At 35.6% G+C, this 22651-nt stretch overlaps 1 protein-coding gene across 1 annotated transcript in view; it reads right to left on the bottom strand.

Annotated features, from left to right (window-relative positions):
• Positions 1 to 453: 453 nt before the first annotated feature.
• LOC141690540 (uncharacterized) overlaps positions 454 to 22651 on the bottom strand; it is a 35832-nt gene continuing 13634 nt past the window's right edge. Inside the window, exons 6-8 of the mRNA XM_074495329.1 lie at positions 4131 to 4341; positions 652 to 995; positions 454 to 558 (exon numbers count right to left, since the gene is read on the bottom strand). Of these exons, the coding sequence (XP_074351430.1) occupies positions 454 to 558; positions 652 to 995; positions 4131 to 4341 (660 nt within the window). The remainder of the gene's footprint in view (positions 559 to 651; positions 996 to 4130; positions 4342 to 22651) is intronic.

Here is a 22651-nt window from a genome sequence, read left to right as displayed (position 1 = left end):
AATGATGTGGCCTTGCATGGCCTTGATTGCCATATGTGGCTTTTATTTTCAGAACTTATTAATTTAAACCTTATTGGTCTGTAACCTATTGGTCCTTTGGTACTTTAACTTATAGTCCTTCGGGATCTTTTATCTATGCACTACGTTTAATTTCATTTCATACTTGTCTTTTATTTTCGGCATTTGGTCATTCGGGACTTGCATTCTTTAGATGCTCATACTTAAATAAATTGGTAGACAAGATGATAGAAATAAACTTGCATAAATAAATAATATCTCTAAGAAATGGGTTCAACCCTTACATAAGATGGTTTTGTCGATCTTATTTATAAAACTAATACTAAGTACTAGGAACATGTACAGAATGTCCTAAACATAATAAACCTTCAGGTTCGAAGCATGCCAAGTGTGAGGCACTTAATAACCATTCGGGGTCTCTAACTTGTAGGATTCTCATCCCAGTGTCTTCCTGACCTTATAAGGTCCTTCCCAGTTGGGGGCTAGCTTCCCTTTCTCCCCTACTCCTGATGCCTCAATTTTCCAAAGAACCAAATCTCCCTATTGAAAGAACCTTTCTTTAACCCGTCTACTGTAATAGAGGGAGGCTCTTCGTTGATGCTCTGCATTACGAGCGTTGGCTTCATCCCTGACCTCGTCAATGAGATCGAGAGCAAGCCTCATGCCTTCTTCGTTTGTCTCTGGCTCGTAAGCTTTGATCCTAGGGGATCCATGAGTGATTTCAAGGGGCACCACTGACTCAGCTCCATAAGCTTGCATGATTGGGGTCGCTTCAGTTGTTACTTTGTAGGTGGTTCGATATCCCCATATTATAGGCAGTAGCTCATCCACCCAAGTGTTTTTCGAGCATTCAACCCTCTTCTTAAGTCCATCAAGGATGATTCTCTTAACAACTTCTGCTTTCCCGTTTGCCTGAGGATGTGCAATGGAGGTGAAGCGAAGTTCTATGCTGTTATCGTCGCAGTACTCTCTGAACTCTGCATTATCAAATTGTTTCCATTATCCGTGAAAAAGATGTGTGGGATTCCATATCGGCATATCACATTCTCCCAGAAGAATTGGGTAATTTGCTTGGTGGTTATGTTGGCCACAATGAACTTCCTCTGTCCTGATGCCATAGGATATGGTCCAAGTATGTCCATCCCCGATATTACAAAAGGGATGGGTGTGCTGATTGACGTAAGTCTCTCTGGGGGCTGTCATACTATCGGAGCATGCCTTTGGCATCTGTCGCATTTCTTCACATAAGCCTTTGCATCGGTTAGCATAGTTGTCCAGTAGAATCCCAACCGAGTTATCTTGTGAGCGAGGACCCTGCCCCCCAAGTGTTGTCCATAAATCCCTTCACGGGTTTCTTTAAGTGCCTCCTTTGCTTCAAGAGGTCTTAAGCACTTCAAGTACGGAATAACAAAGGACCTTTTATAAAGAAGGCCTTCAATCAACGAATATCTTAACGCTCTAACCGACAGCTTGCGTGCCTCCTGGGCATCATTAGGGAGACACCCAGTTTCTAAGTGGGTTTTGATCGGGTCTATCCAACAGCTTACCACACCGGCTGGTGCTATCAGATTTATGACATGAATAGTAGGGGTCTTCAAGACCTGGAAGTAAATACTTCTCTGATAGTTCTCGATTTCATACGAGGCGAACTGAGACAAGGCATCCGCCGTAGTGTTCTCCTATAACACCCTCTAAATCCGGGGTATAGATTTGGGGCATTATTAATAACAACTACAAACTAAACCTGCACAAGCGGAATATAAATATGATCATTACCCCGAACTACTGCTACTCAGGATCTTTTAAGGTTAAGAGTTGAAAACAAGAACCACACACTAACTTTATTACAAACCCAAATAAAAACAATATGTCTCAAGAAATCTCTTTGTTACAAAACTTTATTCTATCTACATTCTCACCACACAACTTTTATTCAAACTACACAAAACTTTTATTCAACCCAACATTACTACTTATCCTGTTACACCTGATCTGCAAACTCAAAGCTCTCTTCGGGAATAGGAAGGAACACTCTTGGTATAAGAGGGTCCCGCTGCTTGACTCGCTTCTTGACTATGCGGGTCCTGATGGGTTTCACTCTCTACCTTAACTGTAAAACAATAGGAATAACAATAAAAAGGGATGAGCCAAAATTGTTCAACAAGCCTGCAACAATATATATGTATAGTATAAAAAGAGAGAAATAAGTGAACCAATAAGCTGCTGGTTTGAACAACCATCTGTATCTGTATAGGATAATAATTTGCCAACACTGGCGAGTGCCAAATGAACAAGACTGGAAACAAGAACCAACATATGCACTATAACCTGCTGATCAGTCAGGATACAGTGCGGATCTATACCCAACTGCATAGACCCAACCAACATAAGGAGTACTCAGGCAACTATGGCCGATTAATTAAAGGTCTGGGTAAAACCCAGTCTGCATCGTAACCATCTAGTCCAAAGCTTAGCATCCGGAACAATCGGAATGCTTTTGATGTATCCCAATACCAGGATATATCAAAGTATATGTAACAAGGGTAAAAGTATAGGAATACGAATAAATGATTCAATAAATTGGGAGGAATCAAGAATCAAAGTGAAGTAGAAACAAGATTCAATAATTTCGTAACAGTGTATATGAACAAAAATTATCAAAGATAATTGATATGGGAAATGAGATATAATTCACTATTCTGAATTTAGAATAGGGGAAAACTTTCCTTGCGCGTACTTAACCTGGTTCAACTCACCACCTTCGGTCTCTAGCTTGCTCTGCCTTGCTGACACTGAACCAATCATAGAAAGATAATCGTTTAGATAACTTACTATATACGTGTATCTCGAATTGATACTACGTAACCTTATCAGTCTACCCATGCGTTTCTATCTGACTCGCATATATACACATATAATTATATAGCACGTAAGGTTCACATAACCACGTAAAGCACATAACACATAAAGCACATAATTAATTTTTAGACTTATAATTATTTTTAGAATCGATACTAGACTCATATTTATAATAACTAACCCTATCTGATTTTATTAAAACTTTTCGGGATTTATTCGACTCGATTCTACCCCTAATAGGGCCTATGAACAATTAATTATCATAAGACCACTCTCTTCGGAAATAAATTATAACTTACAATTATTTTTATTGGATTCGTTTCATTTTTCTGAGTCTAGGGGTCCTCGTTTCGCTCAAATCGGACTAACGGTTTAATTATTATGAATTAAACAAGATTTAATTAATTAATAAATAATTATAAATAATTAATTATAATTAAAGAATCCTTAATTACATCTTTAAATAATTAACTAATAATTATTGTATTTTAAAATAATTAATCCCTAATTATTAGGATTAATTATTATTTATTACAATTATTTACAAATTAATAATACTTACTCGATCAGATCGATTATTTATAAATAAACAATCGATACAACTAACTGATACGCTATTTATCGAATAAATACTAATTACTCGAATTATAATCTAATTCAACGATTAACTACTCGTATAAATACGAGCTACTAGCAATTCTCGAATAACTATCGAATCGCTATTATTACTATACCTATACGATTAATTAATCACTTAATTATCTGTATTTAATTATTCGATACGAATAATTATTACGATATCCTTCGAATAATTATCGCTCGAATAATAATTCTAATTATCGAATCCCTACTCGCATAAATACGAGTTACTCGTAATATTAACTAGTTATCAGATTATTAATCATATTATTTAATCCTTATTTATTAATTAATTACCTAATTATTAATTAATTACTAATTATTAAATAATTACCTAATTATTAATTAATTAGATAACTAATAAATAATTAGATAAATAATTAAATAATTAATTAAATAATTAAATTCTAAATTCTAAATTAATAAAATAATTTAGAAATTAATTATACTATTTTTCAGAATTTAAAACTGATTTTTAATTAATTATTAGAATTATTAAAATTGATTTTCTGATTTTAGAATATATAATAAATATTAAAAATATCAGAAACACATAACCGGTTTCAGGGTTAGGGTTTTCAGGATCAAACCCGGGTCGATTTCCGGGTTGGAACCGGGTCGAACCCGGGTCGACGAAGAACAGCCACCGGCAACGACGCCGGTGGTTTTTCCGGCGAGCAAAACACGGCCAAATCGTGTGATTTCAATCCCGTTCTTCTGTGACTTCATTCCAAGACACTTCCCTGGCAACTCCTCAGCCTTTCTCCGCCTTCCTTCGTCGATATCATCACCAAAAAACGAAGAACACCGCCAACAGCGGCGGTTCTCCGACAACACCGAAAACAACACCAAACTTTATGAAACCAGTACGGTTCGATCGATAATTCGACGATCTACACACTCATAACCATCAAAACATCTAACAATCAATGATTTGTAAAACCCGAATTCAAGAACTAAACTCGAAATTATGAATTAAAAATCGACTAATTAATCAACAAAAATGATTACATAATCAGAAACTACGAATCACTAGCTTCAATTTGACTACTTACATGTTTGATTTGGTTAACAGAATCACCTTCAAATCCTCGATTGAATTTCTGCCCTGTTCTTCACCAACAAACCCTAATTTCAGAGAATTGGGGATTTTCTTGATTTTTCTGAATTTTCTGATTTTTTTTATAATTAACTAATTAATTAACTGTAAATCAGGTATTTATATTTATGAAAATAATACCCCTAAATAAAATTAAGGTGCTAATTACACTCCTAATAAAAATATTTGGCCCTAATTTTTATAATTTTCGGGTATTAATTATGAATTTTTAAATATCCAATAAATACAAAATTAATGTCAAAAATTCCCAAAAATTTTGAATATTACAAAAATACAAAGAAAAATGATGTATGATAATTTCATGATCATATAAAAATAAAAATGTGATTTTTGTGGGGTTTTTGGTACCCGAAGGGGTCCGGAAAAGTCATTTTTTGCGAAAAAGGTAAATTTGTAAAACGTCTAGGGGTTTAGAATAGCGATATGGTATAGGGCATTTTCGGCAAAATACGGCCAATGATTTTGTTTGAAATACGGGCTTTCAAAACATGATTTTGAGCTGTACGGGTTTTGATATAAAATATATAACTTACGATAGAACACTCAATATATATCCAAAACACGTTTGGATCAAAACAGACAACACGCGACACATAGAAGTTAGGGTTTAATGACTCAACACATTTAATCACATAGTAATACACATAATTTATCTTTATTATGATATAATACAAGCGTAATTTCTCGGTCGTTACATTCTCCCCCCTTAACAGGATTCTGTCCTCAGAATCACACTATGCAAACAACTGAGGATACTTTTCTAACATTTCACTCTCGAGCTCCCAGGTTGATTCTTCAACCACTGGGTTTCTCCACAAAACTATCACTAATGACACAGACTTATTTCTTAATACCCTCTCTTATCGATCTAGAATTCTTATCGGCTGTTCTACATACGACAAATCTGCCTGAAGTTCTACTGGTTCATACTCTATTACATGCCTTGTATCAGGGTTGTACTTCTTAAGCATAGATACATGAAATACATTGTGAATATGCTGCATATGGGGTGGTAAAGCTAACTCGTACGCAACCTTCCCAATTTTCTTCAAAATTTCAAATGGTCCGACGTAGCGAGGTTTCAATTTGCCTTTGTTGCCAAACCTAGCTAATCCCTTCCATGGTGATACCTTTAGAAATACATGCTCTCCTTCCTGGTAGTCCATATCCTTTCTAGATAGATCTGCATATTTACGTTGTCGATTCTGCGCTGCTTCAAGTCCCTTGCGGATAAGTTCTACTTTTTCCTTGGTCTGCTGAATCAGTTCTGGACCTAGAATTTTACGTTCTCCCACTTCATCCCAAGAGGTAGGTGATCTGCATTTTCTTCCATATAGAGCTTCATAAGGTGGCATCCCAATACTCGCTTGATAACTGTTATTGTAAGAAAATTCCATTAGTGGTAAGTGCTCGTCCCAATTGCCTTCAAAGTCTATTGCGCATACACGTAGCATATCTTCGATTGTTTGAATTATCCTTTCGCTTTGCCCATCTGTCTGCGGATGATAAGCCATACTCATGTTTAACTTCGTTCCTAGGCATTCTTGGTATTGTCTCCAAAATCTCGAATTGAAACGGGGATCTCGATCCGATACAATCGATACGGGTACTCCATGACGTATTACGATTTCGTTGAGATATAAATGCACTAACTTGTCCAGTGAAAATCTTTCGTTAATCGGGAGAAAATGTGCTGATTTCGTCAATCGATTAACAATAACCCAAATTGCATCGTGATGTGCTTTCGTCCTTGGAAGTCCTACTACGAAATCCATAGCTAAGTGTTCCCATTTCCATTCTGGAATATCTAGTGGCTATAGTAGTCCGCTCGGGCGTTGATATTCAGCTTTCACTCTTTGGCACGTATAACACTTGCTGACCCATTCCGCTATTTCTTTCTTCATATTCGTCCACCAAAAATTTTCCTTCAGGTCTCTGTACATCTTTGTGCTTGTTAGATATATTTGATAATGTCATGGCTAATATAATTTATGTTTAGATTTCAGATCTTACTTAACAGGACAAATCAGTACTTAACCGTTAATTAGTACTTATACTGGAAGTCAGGACTTAAGGATATCAGTACTTATATTACCAGGAGATAATCATCAGAAGTTAGATATCAGAACTTAAGTGCTGAAGGACGATCAGATAAGGACAGTAGCTGATTAAAGGAAAGAAGATCGAGATAAACATAAGAAGAGATATGCATGAAGAAGGAGTTCCGTGAAGAATGGAATACTTGGAAGAAAAGATATCTGATTGATATATTTTAGGAAGCAGAATTATATTCCATATCAATTAGTGATTATCTTGTAACTGTGTAGTATATAAACACAGACATAGGGTTTACACTATAAGTGTTATCATATTCGAGAAGATTATTCATTGTAACCCTAGCAGCTCTCGTGATATTTGTTCATCACTGAGAGGTAACAGTTCCATACTGTAACAGAGTTTATTGTTTCAATAAAGTTTGTTTTCTGTTACTTAAGATATTAAAGTTCGATTTGATTGTATTATACACTGTATTCACCCCCTCTACAGTGTGTGTGACCTAACAAGTGGTATCAGAGTCTATCTGTTAACACACATACAGTTAAAGATCCAAACATAATCATGTCTGACACAGAAACTCCAACTAAGCCTACCAAAACTGAGGAACCACCAAAGACACAAATTCAGAGTCGGTATGAGACCATCAGAGTTCCCATACTGAGACCATCTGAATATCCCATATGGAAGGTAAGGATGACCATGTTCCTGGAAGCAACAGATCCAGAATACCTTGATAGAATCAAGGAAGGGCCTCACAAACCAACCAAGCTTGCTGTTGCAGTTGCAGGTGAAGCAGCAAAGACTGTACCAAAGGAAAAGAGTGATTATACTGCTGAAGATATAGCATCAATTGCTAAGGATACTAAGGTACGACACTTACTGCATAGTGCCATTGATAATGTAATGTCAAACAGGGTAATCAACTGCAAGACTGCTAAGGAGATATGGGATGCTCTGGAAATAAGGTGTCAGGGAACTGACACAATTAAGAAGAACAGGAAGACAATACTCACTCAAGAGTATGAACACTTTGACTCAAAGACTAATGAGTCATTGAATGATTTATATGATAGATTTGTCAAACTTTTGAATGATTTATCATTGGTTGATAAAGAGTATGATCTTGAAGATTCAAACCTTAAATTTCTGTTAGCTCTTGTGGAATGCTGGGATTTGAAGGCAACAACAATAAGAGACAACTACAATCTTGATGAAACAACTCTTGATGAAATCTATGGAATGATCAAGACTCATGAACTTGAGATGGAACAAAGAAGCAAGAGGAAAGGAGGAAAGTCAAGGACAGTTGCTCTTAAGGCTGAAGAAGAATCCCCCAAAGCAGCTTCCTCAAGGAAAGACAAGGGTAAAGCTCTTGTTATAAAGTCTGATACTGAGTCATCAAGTTCTGAAAGTGATGATGACTCAGATTCTCAAAGCTTGCCTGAGACTGATGCTGATGAGGAGATGATGAAGCTGTGTGCTCTTATGGTGAAAGGAATCACAAAGATTGCATACAGGAAGTTCAGGAAGGGAAAGAAGTTTTCCAGGAAAGGCATAAGTTCTGATAAGAAGAATTTCAGAAGATCTGAAGGCAGAGGAGGAAAGTCTGACAGAGGAGATTATATCAATGTTAAATGCTATAACTGTGGTGAGAAAGGCCACATATCTCCTGATTGCAAGAAGGTAAAGGGTGACAAAGGCAAGGCTCTTGTCACAAAGCAGAAAAGCTGGACAGACACCTCAGACTCTGAAAGTGAGGAGAACTATGCATTAATGGCGAATGCTGATAAAGAAAGTGCTAAGAGCAGTTCTGAAGCTGCTGAAACAAAGGTACCTCAGACTACTTATGCTTTTCATACTGATGATATTAATGAGTTGAGAAGATATCGTAAAACCATGTTTTTTAGTTATAGAGATCAAAATTTAACATGTGAAAGATTAACTTCTGAAAATCTTGCTTTTAAGAAAAGAAATGATTTCTTAGAAAAAGAGTTAGTCATATTTTATCAAACTCAGAAGGATAGAGATGATGCTTTCTATGTTAGGGATGAAGTGCTAAAAATGAATGAATCTCTAAAAACTGAGTTAGAAAAGGAAAGAGAGATTATCAGGACTTGGACTAATTCTGGCAAAACAACTCAAAATTTGCTAAGTAGTGGAAACTGGAAAGAGGGCTTAGGTTATGGAGAGGATAAGAATGATAAAGGAACTGAAGAAATTAAGCATGTTGTTAAGCAAAAGCCAAAGTTAAAACCTGTTAAGTTTGTAACTGTAAAGTCTGAAAATGAGAAATCAGAAGTTAAAGAGGAATTAACTTCTGACAAACTAAAACAGGAAAAGACAGCTGAAGTAAACATAGGCTTAATGACAAAGAAGCAGCTTAAACATAAGCTGAAAGATGTTAAGAATGTAAACAAGGTAAAATCACCTAGGAAAAATAGGAATGGAAAGGAAGGTGTGAATAAAAGCAATGATTATAAACCTGTTCCTGATGCTCCTAGGAAAACATGTCATAACTGTGGAAGTTCTAATCATCTGGCTTCTTTTTGCACGAAGAATAAGAATATTAACTCCTTACCTTCAAAATCAGGAGTTAAGAGTCAGTCTGTTAGATACAAACCACAAAATCCTTGTTTTCATTGTGGTAGTTTATGGCATTCCATTTATACTTGTAAGGAATATCATAGTTTGTACTATGATTATTATCAAATAAAACCTTCTTTGAAGAAAGTTTCCATTGTTCCTTCTAGTGTAAACTCTGATTCAAAGTCTGATAATGTAAGTTCTGACAAGAAAAATGTTAACATAAACTCTGATGCTAAATCCGCTGCAAATGTTAACAAACTTAATAAGACCAAAGGATCCAAGCAAGTCTGGGTCCTTAAAACTAATAATTAGTGGTCTTTGTGATTGCAGGGCAACAGGAAAAATATTCTAGTTCTGGACAGTGGATGTTCAGGACATATGACTGGAAATAAGGCCCTGCTATCAGACTTTGTGGAGAAAGCTGGCCCAAGTGTTTCCTATGGAGATGGCAATATTGGAAAAACATTGGGATATGGCAATATCAATCTTGGGAATGTCATAATTAAAGAAGTAGCTCTGGTCTCAGGACTTAAACACAATATGCTGAGTATAAGTCAAATCTGTGACAGAGGTTATCATGTTGATTTCTTTGAAGAACATTGTGAAATTGTGAGTAAATCTAAAGGCAAAGTTGTTCTGAAAGGATACAGGCGTGGTAAGATTTATGAAGCTAAGCTTTCAACAAGTAATGATGTTCTGCAATCTGTCTGATGGGTAGAGCATCAATTGAAGAAAGCTGGAATTGGCACAATAAACTCTCTCATTTAAATTTCAACAATATAAATGAACTGGTCAAGAAAGATCTTGTGAGAGGATTGCCAAGGTCAGTATTTGCTCCTGATGGTCTTTGTGATTCATGTCAGAAGGTCAAACAAAGAAAATCTTCATTCAAGAGCAAGACTGAATCATCAATTCTTGAGCCTTATCATCTACTACATGTTGATCTATTTGGTCCAGTGAATGTCATGTCCATTGCAAAGAAGAAATATGTGTTGGTCATAGTGGATGAGTTCACCAGATACACATGGGTGTATTTCTTGCACACAAAAAGTGAAACTGCATCTATCTTGATTGATCATGTCAAACATCTGGATAAATTGGTCAAAGATTCTGTGAAAATCTTAAGGAGTGATAATGGCACTGAGTTCAAGAATTTGATGATGGAAGAGTTCTGCAAAAACCATGGAATAAAGCAGGAATTTTATGCTCCTGGAACTCCACAGCAAAATGGAGTTGTTGAAAGGAAGAATAGAACTCTCATTGAAGCTGCACGTACAATGCTTGAAGAAGCAAAGCTTCCAACCTATTTCTGGGCTGAAGCTGTGCAGACTGCTTATTTTACTCAAAATGCAACACTTATTAACAAGCATGGAAAAACACCATATGAGATGGTGAAGAAAAAGAAGTCAAATCTGAAGTACTTTCATGTATTTGGATGCAAGTGTTTTGTTCTCAAGACTCATCCTGAACAGCTATCCAAGTTTGATCTAAAAGCTGATGAAGGAATCTTTGTTGGATATCCACTTTCCACAAAAGCCTTCAGAGTCTATAATTTGAGAACAAAAGTGGTCATGGAATCTATCAATGTCTCTTTTGATGACAAGAAGATTACTGGTCTTGAAGATTTCATTGATCATGATCAGCTGAGATTTGAAAATGAAGACTCAAATTCTGATACTGAAAATCCTGACAGTCTAAGTCCTGATACTGTAAACTCTGATGGATTAAACTCTGATGTTATTGAAACTGTGGTGACTACGTCAAAGGAAGATGCACCAATGCAGGGGGAGCATACTCAAGATCCTACCACATCTCAAGAAACATCAGAACATACATCTGGCTCTTCAAGTTCTGATTCGTCAAGTTCTGATAAGCCAAGTTCTGATAGTGCTGAAAATCTAAATTTTGAAGAATGCAACTCAGAGAGCATAGTTTTAGGGGGAGCATCAGAAAATGAAAATGAAGACAGCATGGATCATGGGGGAGCATCCAGTTCTAGAGAAAACCTTCCATCTGCAAGGAAGTGGACAAAGTCACATACACCTGATTTGATAATTGGAAATCCTGATGCAGGTGTCAGAACTAGAACAGGTACTTCAAATGAATGTTTTTTATAATTCTTTTCTCTCTCAGACTGAGCCAAAGAAAGTGGAAGAAGCTCTTCAAGATGCTGATTGGGTGCAAGCAATGCAGGAAGAGTTAAATAAATTTAAAAGAAACAAAGTCTGGACCCTAGTGCCAAGACCAAAGAATAGATCTGTTGTTGGTACAAAGTGGGTATTCAGAAACAAAACTGACAGTGATGGCATAATTACAAGGAATAAGGCAAGGTTGGTTGTAAAAGGATATTCTCAATAGGAGGGAATTGACTATGATGAAACATTTGCACCAGTTGCTAGGTTAGAAGCCATAAGGATATTTTTGGCTTATGCTGCTCACAAAAAGTTTATTGTCTTTCAAATGGATGTGAAAAGTGCTTTTCTCAATGGAGAATTGGAGGAGGAAGTATATGTTGAACAACCTCCAGGCTTTGTAGATTCCAAACATCCAGATTATGTCTACAGGCTTGATAAAGCACTTTATGGACTTAAGCAAGCTCCTAGAGCATGGTATGAGACTTTAGCTCAGTTTCTTCTGGAAAGTGGATTCAACAGAGGAACAATAGACAAAACACTGTTATACCTCAACCATGGAAAGGACTTACTTCTCGTCCAGATTTATGTTGATGATATCATTTTTGGGTCTACAAATGACAGACTTTGCAAGAAGTTTGCCAAACTGATGCAGTCAAGATATCAGATGAGTATGATGGGGGAACTTAGCTATTTTTTGTGCCTTCAAGTCAAGCAGAATGAAGAAGGCACTTTTATTTGTCAAACTAAGTACACCAGAAACTTGCTAAAGAAATTCAGAATGCAAGATTGTTCGAGTGCATCCACTCCCATGGCCACTGCAACAAAACTGGATAAGGATACTGGTAAATTAGTAGATATTACTGATTACAGAGGTATGATTGGCTCTCTACTCTATCTAACTTCTAGTAGACCTGATATCATGTATGCTACCTGTCTTTGTGCAAGATTTCAAGCAGATCCAAGAGAACCTCACTTAACAGCTGTGAAAAGAATCTTTAAGTATCTTAAAGGAACAGCTGATCTGGGATTGTGGTATCCTAGAGAATCAGATTTTAAACTAATAGGTTACTCAGATGCAGATTTTGCAGGTTGCAAAATTGACAGGAAAAGCACAAGTGGAAGCTGCCAATTTCTTGGAGGCAGATTGGTTTTTTGGTTCAGCAAGAAACAAAAGTCAATTTCCACATCAACTGCAGAAGCAGAGTATATTGCTGCAGGAAGCTGTTGTGCACATATTCTTTGGATGAAGAATCAGTTACTGGATTATGGGTTAACATATTTCAAAATCCCTATTTACTGTGATAATCAAAGTGCTATTGCTATGACAGGTAATCCAGTTCAACACTCTATGACAAAGCACATCAGCATCAGGTACCACTTCATAAGGGAACATGTGGATGAAGGTACAGTGGAATTGCACTTTGTTCCAACAGATCAACAACTAGCAGATATCTTCACAAAACCACTGTGTGAAGCCACTTTTACAAGATTGGTAAATGAACTTGGAATGGTTTCAGGTTTTTTTTCTAAATCTGTCTAGTTTTGTTCTGTTTCATTAGACTTTATGATCAGTATTTACAGAATGTCATCTCTTTGTGTATTTTGTGATTAATTGAAATATGCGTTCAAGTACTGATTGTTGTCTGATATATTGTAAGTCATATGTCATAGCCTATTTGTATATTCGAGGATTCAACTTAACTCAAATAAGAATGTAATAAGTAAATAGTGAATCTACCGTCAGAGAGATCTCGCAAAGTAACATCTGTCAGAGGATTCAGAAACAAGGTTCATCTACAGACTTGAAGAGTTAATTCACTGGAAGAAGTTCAAGAAATTGATCAAGCCTCAGTGATATAAATCAAGATCGTGGATTTAATCAAGTGATAGAGATTTCGTCAGAGTATCATTAATTACAAGGATTTAATCTGAAGAAAATCAAAGTGTCAAAGTCAAGACATGAAGAAACGTCACGGAAGTTAGTCACTCATGAACCAGACAGTACATCGAGTGTCAACATTGAAGTGGTGGAATTGATTCATATATTTCAGTGATTTTCAGAAGATATACAGAAGAATAGATGCTGCTCAAGATTAGTATTAATTCTCTATTAATTAATTAAGTCATATAATTTAATTAAGAATATAAATTATATCTGCAAAAGATTAATTTATTTGATTAATTAAATTAATTGATTAATTAATTCTGAATTAATATTAAGAATTTTCAGAATTTAAATTGGTTTAAAAATCTATTTTAATTCAACAAGACAGCTGATTGTATTAGTATGACAATCGGTATGACAATCAATAGTCATACCGAAAGTCATGCTAATTCAAAAGGATTGTCTTACCAGAATTTTTATAGAATTTAAATCTATTTATTTTCAGCAAAAACAATCTATTTGAACTACTATGACAATCGGTATGACAATTGATTGTCATACCGAAAGTCTTGCTAGTTCATTCTAATTATCTTGCTAGTTCTAAGGATAGTCCTACCGATTGTCTTGCTGAGCTCAGGATTGTCTTGCCAGTTCAATTCTATTCGGTTGATTGATTAAAAGAAGCAGAAGCAGTTCATTCAATTTTTATTCAATCAACAATACAGAACCCGAGAACAAAAGAAAAAGAAGCAGAACAATATTTCATCTTCTCTGCAAAACTTCAAGATCAATTTCTAGATTGTAAAGTTAAATCCAATCAACTAGAAATCTTTATCGTGTTCTTGTGTAACAATCTAGCAGATCAAAATCCCTAAAACTTAATCTCAAATCGCGTTTAGCATTTGATTCTAATTATTGCAAAAATAGAAAAAGTTCATGTCGAATTTATTCTAAATTTGTGATAATTAATTTGAGATTAATTCCTTGTAATCGATACAGTTATTGTAACACCTTTCAAGTTTAATAATATTCTTATTTAACTTGAATTTTTTTTCACATTTTTTATTCCGCATTTATTCGATTATTCGGTACCGTTTATATTCAACCCCCCCTTCTACAAACGCATTGGGACCTAACAATTGGTATCAGAGCCTTCTGATTAACGAACAAATCAAGATCCTAGACTTTTGTGATTTTTCAACTCCTTGAATTTTTATTCATTCAAAAATTCATAATGACTTCACAAAAAGTTGGAACCGTTAAAATTCCACAATTTGATAAAGAGAATTATATTATGTGGAAGAAGAAGATGCTCTTGTTTTTACAAGTGGCAAATCCCAAATATTCAAACTTGTTAAAGAAGGGGATAAAAACTCCGATGGTTATTGAACCGGAGGTGATAGTAGATAATGTTGTGATCACCAAAGCCAGAACCTATCCTAAAGATCCTGAAGATTTTACCCCTGATGAAAAGGAAGAAGCCTCCTTGGATGCCAGCCTTCAATTAATTTTAATTGATTCCCTTTATCCCTTGATGAACAGACATGTGATGAACTGTAAAAATTCCAAACACATGTGGGAAACTATTGAGGTGATCAATGAAGGCACATAGGAAGTTAGGGAGAACAAGTTGGAGATCCTAACCTCTGAATATGAACATTTTAAATCAAATCCAGGAGAAGGAATTACTAAAGTGTTTGAGAGGTACAATGCGTTGATCAACAACCTGAACATCAATGGAAAATTTTATTCAATCAGGGAGGTCAACAAAAAGTTCCTTTTAACACTGCCAACTCATCTTGAACATAGAATCACTGCCATTAGAGAAGCTAGAGATCTGAGTGAGATTTCTTTGGACAGGCTCTATGGAGTGTTAAAAACCTATGAGTTGGAGCAGATTCAACAGAAGGAAGTCTACGGGAAGGATAGAATGGTCAGCACATCTACTGCACTTGTAGCTGAAGGTCAACAACAATAGCAATCTCAATAATTGGAGAGAATGGTACAGTGTTCCAAGGCTGAGGAAAATATGTTAGTAGCAGAATATGATCCTTCTACTACAAATCAATCAAGTGATGATTTTTATTCCTTGCAAGAGCTGGAGCAATTGAAAGACGAGTCAATGGCCCAAATTATCAAGAGATTCTCCCATGTCAGATTCAAGAGGAATCCCAAGCTTAAGTACAAGTCCAACTACAACAAATTTCAGAAAGGTGGATCTTCATCCTCTAACACCAGCAGTGGTGGATACAAAATAGGGATGGTTGATCGAAGCACCATTAGATGCTATAACTGCAATGAGTTGGGACACTTTGCCACCATATGTAGGAAGCCAAAGCAAGTAAGAAAGAACTCTGAAAGGGCTTATCTGGCAAAGGGAAGAAGCTGGGATGATACTGATAGTGAAGATGAAGAAGAAGGAAATCTTGCTCTTATGGCTATTGATGGAAAAGCTTCATCGTCAAAAATAGAGGTAAAACTTTCTGATGCTGAAATGGTTTATCATCTAAGAGGCAAGTTAAATAATGCACGTCGTGATAATGAACTGTTAAGTTTACAGATCAAAGACCTTGAGAAAGAGGTCAATGAATTAAGACTTGTGCATATTAATCAAGACAAATTAAAAGAACAAGTATCTTTTCTAGAGAATAGAGTTGACTATTACAGAAAACTCGAAACTATTCTCAAAGACAAGATCACCGGTCTTGAGACTAAGGTTATAGCCTACTTCAATTCTTATTTGAAGGCTAAAGAGTTCTACAGTAAGCAAGCTATTAATCAAACATCTGGAATAGGTTATGATTACAATGCTGCTATTAGAGAATTAGGCATAAACTCCCCTCCTCATGTCTGTGCTAAAGGGAGGGAAGTACCACATGTGCTTAAGGGTATTGATGAACCCCTCTATAAACCATCAATTGCTGAACCATTTGATGCGACCTCTTCTGTTATTTAGGAAGAAATACGTGCTGAAGATCATGCTAATGAGAAGGTTGTTTCCAAGTCAAGTGTGTCGAAAGTTCCAGTCAAAGTTGTGAAAGCAACTGAGACTAACTCAGACACACATGAGTTGGATAACAAAAATGCCATGTCTGCCATGCATAAATTGCCTGCTATTAATCACTCTCATAAAGCATGTGGTGATTCTAATTATATGTCTTGTACTTTTAATATGATGTATGCTTATTTTAATGGTAAGCATGTTTCTAATGATAAGACTACTCCTCGTCAGTATGTGAATAACAAGAAGCATGATAGGTCTAAGACTGCTAGTCCTTCTAAGGCTAGAAAGGAGACATTTGTGCCTAAGCTTAAACAAAAATTTGTTAAGGCTGTTTACAAGGTCAAATGTTTAGTCATTGAGAAAGTTGAGACAATTAAAATTAAAAATGTTATTTTGCATGACAAAGGACAGTTCTACAAGAATGTCGGGCCCAACCAAGTTTGGGTTCCGAAGAAGGGTTAATCCATTTGTGTTGTAGGGCATTAAAACAGGTGAAACAGGGAGTGTGGATTCTTGACAGTGGATTATCAAGACATATGACCGGAGATAGAGCCCTGCTATCAAATGTGGATTGAGAAAGCTGGCCCCATGATTACCTTTGGAGATAACAGCAAAGGTTTATCTGAGGGATATGGCTGTTTGCAAGCTGGGAATGTTATCATTGAAAATTTGTATATTGTGCTAGGTTATTATCAGGAAGCAGTATCTAACATATAGCACCAGTGACGAGACTTGAGAATATTACGACATATCAGGCACCTGCTACACATTACACTTGGAATTGGACTCTAGTAAGATGTGTACAAGTGTACTCCTGGTTGGTGAGTCAAAAGAGGAAGTCAGTGCACCACAGTTCATGGACTTTGCAGCTGCAGATCTATTGGACTATGCAATCTCTTCTTCATAATCTCACTTCAGGTTGGTATGAACTAGTGTACTGCTCAAGCAATCGTCATATTTATAACTCTCTAATCACTAGGCACAATCATATTATTTAATATGTGCAGTGAGTTTTAGGAGTAAATCAAACTTCTTTCTACATTAGTGATTTCTTATTTCATGTAAAATCCTTTGAAATCACTATTGTACATCATCTCTCTCAAAAGATTAAATGTATAATTTTCATTCATTATAGATCTTAAGTACATTTTATCTCTCTATATTGCCCTATGTTCTGTGATACAGGTTCAGTCTCCAATGGCTTTCTTTCATTGACAGTCATGAGGTTGAAAACCCACAACGTCTATCCCAGACTGTAAAGACAAACACATAAATAGAACCAACCAACACTCTCTTACCACTAAATGTAGTATGAATGAGCGTGAGGGAGATAGTGCCTTAGTGCACCACATAAGGAAGGTTCTGTAGTCAACCCAGTAGCTCTGTCTCCTACAAAGATGAGTAGTATTTAAACCGAGACAACTGCTAACCCCCATACATCTTCTCAAAAAGATGTAATGGTTGAAAAGGCACAAAAACAGTTACTAGATTCATTCTCTCAACAGGGTGCGTCTATTGAAATTTGCCTGTCGACCAAGGTATCCTATGTAGTGTCACCACCTCAAATATAAACAATTCTTAATGCACAAGGAAAGGTTACACACACAAATGATGAGTTGACGGAAACAAGAGTTTCGACCATTTTAAGGTCAGATTTGATTGTTCAAGGTTCGTTAATGGACCAATTGCCTTTACAGGTGTTAAGAGAGGATACTGATCCAAAAGCCATATGTTAGTGGTCAGTGTCTACCTCCCCAGGCTTAAATCCCCTGGATGCATCTGCGGATAGTGGATCTGACATAGGCGCAGATCGGCAACTTGTTGACAATGATTCAGATATTACCTGATGAGTCACAAGGAAATGTCTTCACAGACATTAGAAGGGAACTTTGATCTTTATGCTAAATTCGTTGGATCATTGTTTACCTTCCCAGAATTCAAATCTGGAACCCTAAAAGGGAAACTAGCAACTTGTAGATTATGACTCAGATTCATCTGACGAGTTTAACAAGGATGGGGATTTGCGAACTCCCATTGCACCACCTGTGACCTCCTTAAGGATGGCTAAGGTGATTTTCCTTGCAGGTACAGCTGGATTATGGAGCTATGAGAGAAGAGTGATACACTTGTGAGAATGAGTATAAACACGAGTGGAGAGAAAAGTGAAACACATGTGAGGTACACTAAACAGAATCACACACTCACAGTGAGGAAGAAAGAGAAACTTCTTGTTATTTCTTTTCCAACCAAGTGAAATATGAGAACTCCTTCAGACGACGGCATACATTCCTTCTTTAAGGGGGAGATAAAAGCTTAAGTAATAGTTTGGAGGATTCCTCAACTAAGGGGGATAAATAGTAGGGAGGAAGAAAAAGATCATATGTACACTACACCACACCATTGTTGTTTGTAACTACGGATCCTATTGTACGGGAGAGGTGGTAAACACAAGGTGATTTTTTAGTAAGGGAAGAAGCTGTTAGGGGAGTACCATTGGTTTTTATCTGCGGATCCTATTGTACGGGAGAGGTGGTAAACGAAGGTGATCTTCTTTAATCAGTTGATTCTCATAGGGGGAGAAGCAAGAGAGATATGGGCTTCTCAACAGGAAATATGGTTGTACAAATGAAGATGTAACTACTTGAAGATATGTTCAGTCTAGAGGAACATCTACTTGGAATCTGGAAAATGTTAAATCTAGTCCAGAACTTTTCTACTATTTACTTTACATTTCTTTTTATATCTTTTTCTTATTTGTTAGTTGAGTTATCCTCTAGGTATTTGTGTGTTATTGTCTAACAAACAAATAGGGGGAGATTGTAAGTCATATGTCATAGCCTATTTGTATATTCGAGGATTCAACTCAACTCAAATAAGAATGTAATAAGTAAATAGTGGATCTACTGTCAGAGAGATCTCGCAAAGTAACATCTGTCAGAGGATTCAGAAATAAGGTTCATCTACAGATTTGAGGAGTTAATTCACTGGAAGAAGTTCAAGAAATTGATCAAGCCTCAGTGATATAAATCAAGATCGTGGATTTAATCAAGTGACAGAGATCTCGTCAGAGTATCATTAATTACAAGGATTTAATCTGAAGAAAATCAAATTGTCAAAGTCAAGACATGAAGAAACGTCACGGAAGTTAGTCACTCATAAACCAGACAGTACATCGAGTGTCAACATTGAAGTGGTGGAATTGATTTATATATTTCAGTGATTTTCAGAAGATATACAGAAGAATAGATGCTGCTCAAGATTAGTATTAATTCTCTATTAATTAATTAAGTCATATAATTTAATTAAGAAAATAAATTATATCTGCAAAAGATTAATTTATTTGATTAATTAAATTAATTGATTAATTAATTCTCAATTAATATTAAGAATTTTCAGAATTTAAATTGGTTTAAAAATCTGTTTTAATTCAACAAGACAACTGATTGTATTAGTATGACAATCGGTATGACAATCAATAGTCATACCGAAAGTCATGCTAATTCAAAAGGATTGTCTTACCAGAATTTTTATAGGATTTAAATCTATTTATTTTCAGCAAAAACAATCTGTTTGAACTACTATGACAATCGGTATGACAATTGATTGTCATACCGAAAGTCTTGCTAGTTCATTCTGATTGTCTTGCTAGTTCTAAGGATAGTCCTACCGATTGTCTTGCCGGTTCAATTCTATTCGGTTGATTGATTAAAAGAAGCAGAAGCAGTTCATTCAATTTTTATTCAATCAACAATACAGAACCCGAGAACAAAAGAAAAAGAAGCAGAACAATATTTCATCTTCTCTGCAAAACTTCAAGATCAATTTCTAGATTGTAAAGTTAAATCCAATCAACTAGAAATCTTTATCTTGTTCTTGTGTAACAATCTAGCAGATCAAAATCCCTAGAACTTAATCGCAAATCGCGTTTAGCATTTGATTCTAATTATTGCAAAAATAGAAAAAGTTCATGTCGAATTTATTCTAAATTTGTGATAATTAATTTGAGATTAATTCCTTGTAATCGATACAGTTGTTGTAACACCTTTCAAATTTAATAATATTCTTATTTAACTTGAATTTTGTTTCACATTTTTTATTCCGCATTTATTCGATTATTCGGTACCGTTTGTATTCAACCCCCCTTCTACAAATGCATTGGGACCTAACATATATGTTTCTAAACTCTGATAAGTGATATGTCTGTTTAAGTAACTATTCAATCCTATGAGGATAACTGTGCTAGATACTGACCTAGTAGTCTTCAATAAACAAATGATCCCATGTAAGAAGTAATTATTTCTGTGGAAATCTTATGATACAAGCAAATTCTGATAATTGAGTTTAGTTGAGTTTACTTTGTTTATCTTATTACTAAGTCACAAATTAAAATAATGCTACTCATCTGTTAAGTTCTGATACTAGTAAATCTGCTGAATTTACTAAGTGCTGATAAACCTCAATTATCAAAAGAAAAAGCAAAAAGATCAAAGAATAAAATCAGGTACTCCTTTGAGATCTAGAGTAAATATGTGGAAGGGACGACCCAAGTGCATTGCTGGTATTAAGTAAATATACATTAGAAAAGCAAAATATTTTCTTGGTGACTTTTCACACTCTATGATTACTGGAGAAATACTCTGATAATAGCATAAATTCTGATAAGCAGTCGTGACTCACTTACACTGAGAAGCCACTGTAAAATAGAATTTAAAAAGATGCATAAAATTAGCACAAAACAGTTGAGGTGGACTCAAGCATGAACTCATTCATCAGTAGGTTTCAGGATAATGACAGCTCTTTAGCAAAATTTTAGTTATACCTTATTTCTAAGATGTACTGAAGTGAATCAAACTTTACTCCTTGTCTTAAATTTAGCTTAATGCACACACTAATCACTCCATCTGAATGATGAAAATTACTGGGGTGGTCTATGTTGTTTTAGATAAACAGTCATTATGTCGTTTTGCACTAACTCTGAGGACAAGTTGTGGTTGCATATTCTAACAATTAAGTTCTGAAGAGTATAACTCATAACTTGTATGAGGATTTACTTAGATAGGCATTCCTTTTTCGAGTTAAGAAATTATGTTCTGATGACTGTTAAGTTCTGATATAAGTCTAAGTTATGATATTACAGTCTAATTCTTTACTTGACTTATCTGTGGATAAAATTTGATAACAGTCTCGGTTCAAACTAGAATATGTTGAAGTGGAAGATTAATAGTCACTATGGTTAGGGTTAATGATATTCGTACTTGAACAGTCCACTTTTACTTGTTTCTTGTGCACATTCAACCACGTTTTCTCCTTCCAATGAATGTTATTCTTTTTCCAAGTCTGGGGAGACGAGGTAGAATTAATTCTACCTGTCAGCATTAAATACTTTTACGTCTCCTGGCATTCTCTTGCCTATATAAGCAGCCACTTCACATCAGCCTTCCCATCAAATTCTTTCTCACAAACTTACCTTCATACTTTTTCTTTCAAAAACACAATGGTCAGATACAACATGTTTTTGAACTACCAAAACTTCAATATGGAGCTAAGCTGTGCCGACTGGCAGCAGGAATGGCACGTCACGGCCATTCCTGAGGAGATATGGGACTCTGTCCCACAGGAGGTACTGACCCACCTCATGTTCTTCTATATGGACTACCATCGCCATCTGGAGCGATTGGAGGAGGAAAGGCTGGAAGCTCTCCGCCAGCAAGAGCGAATCATCTGACTCGCCATTCTGTTTGTCGAGAGTAGGAAGAAGATATGATTTAATCTCGTCTTCTTCCTGTTTTTCTTCATCATCAGCTTTGTCAGGCTTCTTAGCTAGGACTAAAGCTGTTGATGTTAGGTTTAGCAGCTTAGGGAAATCTTGTATAAATTCTGATGTAATCTCAATTTCATGAATGTATTCACTTGATATATTAATGAAATTTGTTTTTTTTTCAAGATTTTGTCTCTAAGATATTTTGTAATGCATTGATAAATCCTGATTGATATTCTGATGACCGTATAAATTCTGTTTTAATTTAAGTTCTGAATTTCTTTTATCAGTACTTACTCATATAATTTATCTTGGTCACTTTAACTTGATTTCTTTTCAGAATATTAATGTTGCAGTGAAAATTAATTAAATCAGTGGGAACGGTTTCAATTTTGAATTACAACTGTTTCACCTTGATTAATGGAATATCTGGAAATTTTATCAAACACAATACAGGCAACCGTATTTATCTCAATTTTTCACATGGCACCTAAGGATTTAATCATTGATGGAGCTAATTTTGTTCCAAACAACTATGCTGCAATTCTTGATCATGCTGAAGCTCCATCTGAATTGCATTTTTTGCAAG

The sequence above is a fragment of the Apium graveolens genome, chromosome 10, assembly GCF_009905375.1.
Source record: "Apium graveolens cultivar Ventura chromosome 10, ASM990537v1, whole genome shotgun sequence".
Classification (NCBI taxonomy): domain Eukaryota; kingdom Viridiplantae; phylum Streptophyta; class Magnoliopsida; order Apiales; family Apiaceae; genus Apium; species Apium graveolens.
Note: the sequence above shows the minus strand (reverse complement) of the source record. Positions and strands in the feature narration are given on the sequence as shown.